Raw genomic sequence first — 12,582 nt, 5'->3', positions numbered from 1 at the left:
GGTACTTGGCAAAAGTGAGTGTTTTCACGTCTCTATATTTTTAATATGGGGTGCGCAGGTAATGAAGCCAACGCAGCAAAATTTTTATTGATAATATGTATAAATATGAAAATATCTTCCATTTTTTCTTAATATATTACTTTTATGTATATAAATATTAAAATCTTAATAAATTACATTAAACAAATATATTTTTTAATTTTGTATCGATTGTTCCTATGGGAGCTATAGGATATAGCCGTTCGATATCTCCAATTTTTGTTGTTATATGTTTAGACAAATTTTCTATATATTTGTTATAAATTTCAGCACGCTATGGCCATTATTAGTATTTTTGGCCGCTCATTCATACAAGCGGATCCACTGTGCATTGGGCATTTTCAAACACAATACCCGCCTAATTTGATAATAGTCGTAAACAGCTGATTGCTGAGAGTTCCCAATAATCTTTAATCGTTCGGTAAGAGAGAATTTTTCCCTTTATTTTTTTAGAAAAGTGAGATTTTATTTTAAAATGTTTTTTATTTAAATGTTATTACATGGCACTTTTATCGATGTTTTTGAACCAATACGGCAAATTAATAAAAAAAAATTTAATTTTTTTGATTATCTAATGTGGCAGCTTTTACAACTCACAGGCAAACCACTCGGAATTCTATGGCATGGCGAAAATTTCCAAAATCACAAGTGATTTTTGTGGCACCCCTGATATATGTACATATTCTCCATCTGGCTGTGAACTTATCCTGTCGAAACAAAATATTATATATTCATTCATATATCATTTCGAAAAAATATGTTGTCTGTACATTATATTATTGGTGTATCGCTACCTATTATTTAATTTGTTCTGGGACTGTAAAAATTGAGCTGTATTCCGAGATAAATTCAAAAGTTTACTCCGTTTTTGGTGGTCACAAATTTCAATTGTAGGCCACAGCACCAAAAACTCGATTATTCTCCATACGACGTGTGAAAATAACGGACAATATTTTTCGGAATATTTTGCAAGTCACACGATATATATGTATTTAGATACTTATCAAACCAAATCTGCTGCAAAGATTTGATCGTGCGATGAAAGTGTTAACTTTACACTAGAGGTGTGATATAGTGGTTAAATCGATTATAAATTGGACGTTATCGACGCACTCTTGATTGCAACCAACACCATTTATAGTTAGTGCGTCACATCGGTAAACATTTTAATTTGCGCGAGTTCTGTGGCTGCCAGAAAATTCTTTTAAAATTTCGAATAAATAAAAAGATATGAATCGATTCCTTCATAAAAGAATGTATGTATTATACAAAAGTATTTTTATTAACGATTTTGGCGAAATTTAGGCAGATGAGAAATACTTTATACCTAATATTGAAAGTAAAATATCACAAGTTTGGAAATATGTATTTCAAGAAATTCGTTGCCAAAACTGCGGAAGGGAATATAAAATGAGCGGAAATTCTAGCACTCCTGCTGTAATTGCTTTGACAGATTCTGACAATACCGCATCTGCAAACAGCAGCTATAAATCAATTTATACTAAGTAGATTTGTTTACGGAATTTTCAAAGCTGTCAAAAATGCGGTAAAACATCCCATATATTGCGGACGCCATGTTTTTGACCGTCACTTGTCATTTTATTTATGGGTTTGAATTAATAGCAACATCATTGGCGACGAAAAATCTTTTGGACAAACGAATCATTCAGCTCAAAACATCGCTAACATATATAGTAAAATCGTATGCATTGTCATTATTAAAAAAAAGACGGAATACATGCAGCGTTGCCAATTTAGCTATGTCCCCGCTAGATCTGGCGGTTTTCAAAATCAAAATGCGGGATAAATTGAAAACTAGCGGCTAGCAGGAATTATAGCTATTTTTAAAACAAAACTGACGGAACTTTAGTTTTTTAAAACAAACATAAGTCTTCGTTATCTTTCGTTTTCACAGACAAACAGAATAATGTTTATTCCGTTCAACCAATTCAAACGCAAATTTCAGCGAATCCAGAGGCAATATTTTAATGAAACTAATTTTAAACTTTTGTGCATTGATGCCTCTTTAAGAAAGTTATAATTTTTTTCAAACACGACTTGTATTTTTTTTTTAATTCAATTCGCACGGGACATTTTTTACCGCCACTATTTTTATGTTATTGTCATTGCTGTTGTTGAGAAATATTTAAAAAACCCATCGAAAAAACATTTTTAAAATTACAAAAATAGTGAATTTATTTATTTTTACAAAAGAATAAACTTAATAAATACTTTAATAAATTGTGTTTTTTTTTCAAATCGAAAAAGTTTAACTTCAATGTTATTTACATTAAATTAATTGTAACATAGATTGTTGCATTAATTTATTATTTATGTTATTTTAATATTATAAATTTATTTAATACAAAGAATAGTATCTTGCAAGGAGTAAGCAGTCCTTGCTGCTTTTACCTCGTTATAAGACGACGAAAAAAAGTGGAACTTAGATATACCCGGTATATTTCTTACTTCTTCTAAGTTGTATTTCAAAATATCTTTGTTAATTTCATCTGTTGACAAAAAAATTAGTTGTACACCTTTAACATATTGGAGTGCACACTGATAAAAAGAGAATGCATCAGGTAAAACCATACTTCTTGATTTTGTCATCTGCCAAACTTTTCGTTATGATATATCAGTTAGGCTTGACAATATGAATTTATTTTTAAACTGCGAACAGCAGCCATCAGAAAAAAATAATATTTTTGAAAAACTTTCATATGATGTCTTAATATTTTTCAAAATCTCCACCAAAAAAACAAAAACATCCAGCTTATTGTGCGTTAACTTGTCACTTATAACAGCAAACGACTTTTTAACGCCTCGCAGCCAAGCTACACAAGTAAAAATGCTTACCTGCCTATAACTAAAGTGAGCACTTTGTATCTCATTTTGACTTGTGAGCCTATAATTTTCGGCAAATCAATTTGAATCACAAATTCAGTTGATATTAAATTTTCTTTTGCTTCATCAAAATATTTTTGCTGGTCTCTTTTGACAAAAAAAAAATGCGTTTTAAAAGAGGGCAATGCCATTTCCAACTCAACAATAAGATCCGATAGAGTTGCATCGGTTGTTGAAAGGGCCATGGTGTTATTAATTTTGCGCCAATGCTGCCAACTTACTTCATCATTCATATTGTGTAAATATGAGAGAGGAAAACTTCTTACAATTGCTTGTCATGCAATTTTCACTAAGTATATTGCAGCAAACAGTTTTAAGAAAACTTTCGAAATTGCTGGGAAAAAATGGTATAATTTTTGCACAGCTTTCCAGCAAATAATCGAAGTTAGCATGGTACATGCAAACACACATATTGTGCGGCGTTTTATTTATTAATTGCACATGACGTGGCCGCATCTTAAAAAAATAGGACTTACAAACTTTTACGGTGGGATTGTCTTTTTTGAAGAGCTCATATGCTTCACGCACTGTCGTCATTATGAAACGTTTGGCAACTACATCGCCTGCTGTCAAAATTGTGTCCCTTTTTCCTGAGGCCTGGACACTAACATTGTCATTAGTATAAAACTCTTTAATTGATTTAACTAAGCTCTCTGGTAGGGTCTTTTCGAATTCAGTTTTCGTAATTTTTTTTTGGGGAATTGCTTTAAATTTGTTTAACAAAATTTCAAGTACTCTTTTTTTTCTAAGTCTCTTGGCATTCTCAACCTTTTTTACTGCTTTCCCCAAGGTTTGCTTGCATTTGTAGGGATTTTTCTATTTTGCAGCATCGTTTTCTGCTTCTCTTTTTTCTGCATCTCTCTTTTCTGCTAGCCTGTGCCGATATTGGCTCTTTCGTATTCGCTCAAGCTGTCTCCTGTTGTCCACTACTTCATTAATTCCATTCGTCGCCGTTTTTCAGTTTAGCCTAGTGTTCCGCATTCTTTCTTTGTTCTTTAATTTATAATTTTCCCATTTTATTGGGTCTTCCTTCAACTTTTCTCTCCACCGTTTACAAGTTTCTCTTCTTTTTTGGCAACTCGTTACACTCATCTACATTTAAATAATTTAAAATTTTATATAGTTTAAAAAAATATAAAAAAATTATTTATATAATTATGTTGTGTACTTACGGTCGCGCACGGGACAAACTTTAAACGATCACCAAAAATCACTGCACGCGCAAACTCTGTTTGCAAAAAAAATTTGATGCAATTCGAGCAAGTGATTTGGATCTACTGATAAGAAATGTTGTTTTTCGGTCGCGCACGGGACATTAAAATATGTGATAAAGCAAATCAAAATTTTTACTGTTATTGATGATCGCATGTTACTTTTTGCGTTCTCTTTCGTTTCCTGCAATCTCCAAATGATTTTACAAAGCAAAAGACATAATGCATTTATTTTAGAAGTTGTTATCAAAACAAAATATGCCCTGCAAACATCATAATCACAAGAGGTGCGTTTGCGCGACTTTGCATTCGAATATTTTGAAATCTATAAGTGATAAATGCAAAATTCTTTCAAGTTTATTAAACTTGAATATTTCTTTATGTAATCATGTTGAAAAAAATAATTTTCAAGAACTTTTAATTTATTGGCCGCGGTGGACCTTTCTGAGCAAATGCCCATATGTTCATACATACATAATTACCATAGCTCGCAAATAACTGTCGACCGTTTCTCGTTGTCTGCAAATACTATAAGTGTCTTTTTCTAACTCTACGAAAAGACTCAAAGTGCAACCGATTTATGGGTTCTTGAATGAGATCGCTCGCGCGCAGAGCGAAACCCTTTTTTTCTATTCTGTTTTGTTCCGGTTGTTCCAAGACAGTTTTGTCGTCTTCAGTGAAGCACGCACTGCTCATTGAAAGAGCGAAATACAATGAGCTCAACGAAAAGCGCTCAACAAAAAACATAAATGAAGACAGGAAGATTCTCTTGCTCAGAGCGAGAGCGAGAGAGTATGAACTTTTTCGGTTCTGTTCGCAACGAGAGCATAAGAAGAAAAACGGTCGACCGTTATTTGTTATGTATTTATTTATTAATGTCTATGAAGCATTTAACTTACTTGTGTATCGTTTACAGGCATCAGGGAGTTCTTGGACGAGAAGAAAACTGGAGAAAATATTCTCAAAAATGTTCAGGACATTTCGCTGGATTTCAACACAATTGAAACTATCGATCGAGCTGTCTTCGTTACGGACAATGGTGCAAACGTCGTTGCGGCATTTAAGAGCTTCAAGGGCCTATCTTGCGCTAGTTACAATCTGAACCTTGTCATGGATGAAGTCATTGAGAAAAATCTTCTTGCGGAAGTGAAGGCTTTAATAAATTGTTGCAAATCATTAGTGAAGTATTTTGAACATTCTCAGCTTAACAGTAAGCTCTCAAAAACGCTGAAACAGCAAGTTAAATCACGCTGGAACTCTACATTTTTTATGCTCTTGAGTATATTTGATGTAAAAGAGGAAATAAAAACTCCTTTACTTAAAAAATATGAGCTATAGCGAATTAGTAATTTTGATTTTTCATTACTTGAAAACATTTTATGCTTCTTAAACCCTTTTAAGGAGTCTGAAGTACTTAGCTCTGACAAGGAACCAACAATGCAAATACTTGCATTGTGGTCAGAAAAATTATGTAAACTTTGCAGAACTAACGCACTTGATTCCCAAGTAATAACTGAGTTTAAAACAATGACCCTAAGCGTATTAGGAAAAAGTTTCTTCCGGCAACTGATCATTTGGTTAGGCTTTTCTTGAACCCTTCTTATAGAGAAAAAAAGAGACAATGTGTTAGCTACGGTAAAAGCAATGCTCTCTTGAATATAGTAGCTTTGATGACATAACTAATAACAAAAGCCCAAAAATTCCGAAAATTGAATTTTTGCTGAATTTTTAGGCTGAAATTATATAAAAAAATGAAAAGTTGAGAAAAACGCTATCGACATAGAGCTTGACAAATATTTGACCTATCCAGCAGCTCCTGGCACACATATTTGAGAAATCGGAAAAATACCTTTCCAAATTAGCTCGGTTCATTCTAGCTATTCCCGCCAGTTCGTCTAGGAGCGAAAGACGTTTTCAACATCGGGCCATGTTCTTAATGAAAAACCCACTAGGCTAAAAAGCACAAATTTAGAAAAAATATTATTTTTAAATAAAACTATGACAGTTTGCTTTTTATTAAATACATAACAATATTCATGTATTTATACCTTAATAAATATGTACTTTTTGTTTTGATTTTGCTTAAATTATAAAAAAATATATTTATGTATGACGATATTATCGACGACTATCAAAGTTTCCAACATAACTGTTGGCAGAGCTATCGATAGTTCTCCACTCCTATTATTACTCCAATCCGAATCCTACGAACAGCTGATTAGGTTAGCAGCATTTGCCAAACTCAATCAGCAAGTTCCTTCCTGAATACGTGCTCTTATAATTTGAAATCATTATAATGGTGCAACGAAAAAGCAAACCTTATACATTGAAAATTGTTAATAATAAATCAGCTGTCACATTCAACTTTCTATACAAACTGGTCAAATTAGGCATCTAGCAAATTTTTAAAATTTTATTTACGTATTATATTTTCTTATGCCTCCATTTTCTTAATTCTTATTAATTTTTGTTGTGTTGAGTTCCGTCATGATTTCACATCGACAAAATATATAAAAAGTGTGTCCTATATCTTAACGTTAGTGTTCGATATTTTCACCTAGCTCTTAAACGTAGAAAACTCGAGTTATTTCTGATGCCGCGTTTCCACCGCACCAAATAACTCGGTTCTTCTGGGTTCTTTTTCGTTCGCTACAGGAAAGTATTGATAAACGTAGAAATATCGAAAGCATTTTTTGGGTAAACACGATATCTTATCGATGTGACAACAAAAAAGAGCGCTTCACTCAACAAACAGCTAACAATTAGGTGCTCGAAGGTATGAAAATAGAAAAAAAAATGTATTTCGCTTCTTGAACAAATCTTAAGTAATTTCGTGGGGTAATATAAAAATGTAAAAAATATAAGTAATTATGTAAATATTAGATAGCTGGCAGCAATTCTACTTACAATCTTAAATTGTTCCTGCAGATTGTCCAAATATTTGTCAAGATATTGAATTTTAAAAGTTTTCAATTTTACAAATGCGCGTACAATTTTTGAAATTGTTCGTCAACTCATCGCCATTGGTTTTTACATGGCGCAAATGTAACATTTGAGCTGAATAAAGAAAAACCGAGAAAAACCAAATTTTTTGTTGCTGTGGAAACAGTGCATTACAGAATTGATGTTGTAAATTAGATGTGGAGAACTATCGATAGTCTGCGCCATACATAGTGATTGATAGTTTCCATAAACTATCAACTATCGACGATAGCAAGGAAAATCTATCGTCAATAGCTGTTGATAGTGCAGTAAAAGAAAATAATTTAATTAGTTTTTAAAACAATCCATATTTGTTTAAAGTATGAGAGTATGAAATTGGTTCTCCAATCTTTATCTAAAAATAATAAATAATTATTATTCAAATATGAATTTTTATTTTTTATGTTTACCTTAACTGCTATTTATATATTTATTTTAACCAATAATTTTTTACGCCTATTTGAAATGATTTGTCCTGCTTTGCTGAAGACCCGACTCTACATAGAAATTTGAAAAAATATCGATCACTATCGACGAATGCGATTGTCCGCTATCGAGAGCATGTCGATAGTGGCCAACCATCGATAGTCCCGATAGTGCCATCAATAATTCCCCACCTCTATTGTAAATGTCCTTCAGGCTAGAGCTGGAAAAACATCGATGTTGGCCACAATAGATGTTGTCGATGTTTTGGGATGAAAACATCGATTGCAATCGATTATCGCCGCTTAATTTTAACTTATTTAATTGAGATCATAAAGGAAGCTGTTTTTGTTCAAAAATAACAACATATTAACTATTTTTGGTTTGAGAGAGCTCCTGCGCTCACTAATGACTTGGCCAGCTTTGCTGAACTTGTCCATTACGCAAGCACTTTGCCACCAACACCACCTATATTGTTAACTATAAAATCACTATAAATTCAAGTAAAATAGATTAGTTGTTGTAAAAATTCCGCAAAAATTTGTTCTCTGCGATAACATCGATGTTACATCGATTCCACCTCTACTTCACGCACACTAACCAATTTTGACGCTTCAATTAAAGTGAAATGAATTCACTGCAGTGGAGTTTTTTAATAGAACCAAGACGAGCAAAAAAAATTAAGCAATTTAAATTAAACAAAGATATGAGAAAATAATTTAATAGTCAATAAATTATGCGGCTGTGACGGCTTTCAAAAACGTTATGTGTACATTTTACTTTTTATTCATCAATTTTATTTTCGTTTTACATCATAAGAAGTAACTCGCTTTGCAACGATCATATTTCTATACAAAGTACTAAAATTGAACGTCTTGCCGATTTACTTTAAACATTTTTTATGCATATATTTCATTCAATTTTTTGACATTGGTTTTTTTTTAAAGAATTGCAAAGCAATTTGAAATAATTTTTGACGCCAAAATTTGCAAGAAAAATTACAAGTACATATATTTCCATCGATTTGGCACATTTTTCGATGCATATACAAAAGTATTCAAAATACGCGTCCCCATTTGCAAAATCATTGCCGCATAATTAATGGAGCGGTTCAATTAGTCGTCTCCCTCTGACACACAGCCGCTTAAGGAATGATGCGTCGGAAATTTCTATGATGCAGACCAGTCTAAACAGAGTATAAGGTAAGCATTTGCATCATAGAATCGCATCATTCAAGTAGATGCGATTTGTGAAAGCAAATATAATTTTTCTAAATAATAGCCTTATTCCACTGCACTGAGTTTTTTTTACGTTCCGAACCAACTTTTTTCTCATAGGTTGGGCGAACGTAACATTCGACCTGAACGGAAAAAACCGAGGTTTTGTTGGTGCGGTGGAAAATGGCTATTAGTGTTAGTATATATTTATTTTTGGTAATAATTTTATTTCGTTATCGGTGCGGTCACACTGGTCAAAATCGGGTCAAGTGTACGTGGATTTTTGGTGACTTAAGGAAGTGCGATTGCAAACAAATTGGAGAACATTATCAAAAGTTGTGTAAATAATACAACCAAAAAATTAGCGTATAATACAATTTAACTGTGAACAAATGCTCCGATAGGTTTTTGTAAATAACGGAGCACCCAAATTGATTGTGTGCGACTCAGTGCTGTTATCAAAATAAGAACTGCAAAAATATAAAAAGACGCTCGATAATTATTAATTATTGACGATGGCTCCTACACGCAGGCCTAGTGATGGACTATTGGCCCGTGTCAACTTTCCGTTGTATGCGGTCGATATGCTTACCAGTCGGCATATCTTGGTTGCTGGCGGCGGTGGTTCCAGCAAAACTGGCGTAGCAAATGGCTTTGTAAGTGTGCCGATTATTAGATTATTAATTGGCTTCTATTGACCCACTATATTTTTTCAATGCGTTTCTATTTAGGAAATTTACGAACTTTATCACAACGGCAGTCACTTTTGTGCGGAGGAGGTTTTGCGTCACGAAACAGGTGCCAACGTAGTCATGAATTTTGCAGTGCGAAATAGTGGACGACGAGCGTACTTGTGTGCTGGTCAAGAGGCGCATTGTCAAATGTACTTCGTCCAGCCACAGCTCGATATAACGAGCGACGCAAGTATGGACAAAAAACTAACTCAAAGCGATCATCCCCATGAGAATGGGGTTCGTCATCGAGGTGTTCAACCACACTCTGGAGTCGAAACGCTGTCTAATGGAAACAACTGTCATCCGCCAACAGCAGCAGACGTACTAAAGCAATTTCAGCGTCTACAATTCGACATTCAAGCTGCGGATGTAATTCAAACTGATTTTCTGAGTAACGGTGAACCACTGCAACGAGTAGTTCGGATAAGTAGTAATGGTCGCCTGATGGCCACTGGTGGCACCGACGGGCAACTGCGTGTTTGGACATTTCCACAAATGCAACTGAGCACATCATGGCCTGCTCATAATAAGGAAATTGACGATCTAGATTTTAGTCCAGATTGTAAATATATCGTCAGTATTTCTAAGGATGCCCAGGGTATAGTCTGGGATCTGAGCACAGGAAAACAACAGCACAAACTGAAATGGCAAACACAGGAAGGAAATAAGTATTTATTTAAACGTTGCCGTTATGGCACCGTGGAGGGTCATAAAGACAACTACAGACTTTTCACAGTTACCAATCCTCTGGGGAAAGTAGGCAAGCAACGGGGCTTTGTGCAGCAATGGGATTGTAAGAATGGTGAATTGCGGGTGGCTGCATCTGTTGACGAGAGCTTGTCTTCGTTGGCAGTCAGAGATGATGGACGATTCGTAGCTGTCGGCACAATGTTCTCCGGCAGCGTATCCATATATATAGCATTTAGCTTACAGGTAAGGTTTACCAACGAACATACATATATATATATTCATCCTAATAAATTTATAACTTTATTGATCCATATGGTGTTCAGCGAGTGCTTCACATTCCACATGCTCACTCCATGTTTGTCACCGGGCTGCAATTTCTTCCTATTACAAATGAAGAGGGACCGCCTATTTCCAGTGACACCGAAGCAGCCGTACTCTCAATATCAGTGGACAATAAAGTTTGCATTCATAGTCTACCCCAGCGGAGTAAGTCTTTCTCTCCAAAACATCTTATACTGTAAATAATGAATAATATTTGCCATATTTAGAAACAATCCCAGCATGGCTTGCAGTTGTCTTCATGGTAATTATGATATTTATCGTGCTTGTACTTTGTTCCTACATAGGCATCTGAAGACTGGACCTTCGAAGTTTATTTACATTTTTAGTGTATGAACAGTACTAGCAATACCAATTTATTATTTTAAGTAAATAGTTGTTTATCTACCAGCTGCCTTATCTTATATGGCCACTGTATACATCAATATTGTACCATATTTTGCATCTGTTTCTCCAGGCCTCAGTTACATTGTTTGTTGTAAATGAAATTAACATTACCGTGCAATTATATTGAAATATAAAGTCGATAATTAAATGTATATTCATCTAATTACATGGATTTAATAATTATAATTACAAAGATTGGCATTAACTGAGGAAATTTAGCAATAAACATTACAATAAATTATATAAATACATAGTTTAAAAATAAGATAAGTCAATATTAGAAATATTTCGTTAACTATTGATAAGCGTCATATTTCTTTAAATAATGGTAAAAATAAACTAAAGGAAAAATTAGCTTTGTAATACACAAATCGATGCTGAATATTTCATTGGCAAAATTTAGTTCAATGCTTATACTAGGTTCTGAAAAGGTGAAATTTGTAGTTAATTAATAATAATTTAAATATAAAGAGGCTTATATTTTACGAATGCACCAGTCGCATCTGCTAAACATATGCGATTCTACAATAATAAGAGATAGAGAGGCTGTTGATGATTTATGGGGTGGGAAATGGTTGCTTCTGTCTGTTACGTACAGTGGATAACAACTTATTTTAACCACTACCAATTGACATTTAAATCATTCTTGCCAAACTAAAAGAGATATTTAATATATTTAAATGCAGAATTTCAATTTAATGTTATAACACAAAACATATTATTATTGCTTTTATTTTCTCACTTCTTGTTTTCTATATAAAACAAAAACATACAAACAAAAATACCACAGCTTATTTCAACCAACAATTTTTGCAGCTGAGCGACGATCAGTTCGTAAGACAGTAACGGTTCTTAATTGATATGTTGCCTTGTATATAGTATTCGCTACATTGCATTTTTGTCATTTCAAGCTTTCGATCCCAATAGACACGCATATTTTGTAAAGTGGGTCCGACAACCACAAGCGAGAGGCGAGAAGACGTCATAGCTCATTTTAAGTATCGCCATTCCTGTCGAATAATTGCTGAAATGGTGCACCTGAGTAAGCTATTCGGATTGTTCGCTAAAGTAGAGTTGCAAGGGAAGAAATGCACCCAATAAGTTTTTTAACGAGACCGACAAGCAATATAATGTCTGGAAAATCCGGACAAAATCCAAAACTTTCGGCACCAAAGGTGGCCAGAGAGATAGAGGCGAAACTGGGTAAGGCATGCCATACAGAAACCATTCGTCGAGTACTCCGGAAAAGCAACTTTAATAACAGAATAGCGAGCAAGGTGTCATTTACAAGTAGCGAGAAGAGTATTTGCGACGAGCATAAATTCAACATTTTTGGCTTGGGTGGAGCATATGTCTGGCGGAAGCCAAATACCGATCTCAAGCATGGCAATGTCAGTGTCATGACTTAAACCTGTATGTCGGAAAACTGCATTTTATTGAACAAGACAAGACTCAATACCTCGAGGTACTGAAGGGCAAAGTTCGGATAAGTTGAGCATTAGGGCTGGTTTCCGTTTACACCACGACAATGACCTTAAGGCGGTAATTGTGCAGGGTTCGCTAATTTGGAATTGTTTTTGAGAATTTGTGGGCTATTTTGGATCAGAACATTTGAAAAAGAATCTGACCTCAAAAGGGCTTTAGTAGAATGGGACA

General features: G+C 34.1%; 1 protein-coding gene across 5 annotated transcripts; it reads left to right on the top strand.

The window, feature by feature from the left end:
* The first annotated feature begins 8,492 nt into the window (after positions 1-8,492).
* LOC117564405 (prolactin regulatory element-binding protein) lies at positions 8,493-11,250 on the top strand. Of its 5 annotated transcripts, none has more exons than XM_034243136.2 (6): positions 8,493-8,761; positions 8,897-9,432; positions 9,508-10,443; positions 10,524-10,686; positions 10,749-10,869; positions 10,931-11,250. In XM_034243136.2, the coding sequence occupies exons 2-5, from the start codon at positions 9,292-9,294 to the stop codon at positions 10,832-10,834; spliced, it is 1,326 nt and encodes a 441-aa protein (XP_034099027.1). In that variant the 5' UTR covers positions 8,493-8,761; positions 8,897-9,291; the 3' UTR covers positions 10,835-10,869; positions 10,931-11,250. The 5 variants fall into 5 exon arrangements, with proteins under 5 accessions (XP_034099027.1, XP_034099026.1, XP_034099025.1 ...); XM_034243135.2 differs by having other exon boundaries at positions 8,494-8,761; positions 9,047-9,116; positions 9,181-9,432; positions 10,749-11,250; XM_034243134.2 differs by having other exon boundaries at positions 8,494-8,761; positions 8,897-9,116; positions 9,181-9,432; positions 10,749-11,250.
* The last annotated feature ends 1,332 nt before the right edge of the window (positions 11,251-12,582 follow it).

This window comes from Drosophila albomicans, chromosome 2L, assembly GCF_009650485.2.
Source record: "Drosophila albomicans strain 15112-1751.03 chromosome 2L, ASM965048v2, whole genome shotgun sequence".
NCBI classification, from domain to species: domain Eukaryota; kingdom Metazoa; phylum Arthropoda; class Insecta; order Diptera; family Drosophilidae; genus Drosophila; species Drosophila albomicans.
This window is presented reverse-complemented; position numbering and strand designations above follow the sequence as displayed.

Bases quoted from the DNA above. Each gene is read 5' to 3' on its own strand.
- LOC117564405 (XM_034243136.2), top strand. From the start codon at position 9,292: ATGGCTCCTACACGCAGGCCTAGTGATGGACTATTGGCCCGTGTCAAC. The intron at 9,433-9,507 runs GTAAGTGTGCCG...GTTTCTATTTAG, and splicing joins CTGGCGTAGCAAATGGCTTT to GAAATTTACGAACTTTATCA. The intron at 10,687-10,748 runs GTAAGTCTTTCT...TGCCATATTTAG, and splicing joins TCATAGTCTACCCCAGCGGA to AAACAATCCCAGCATGGCTT.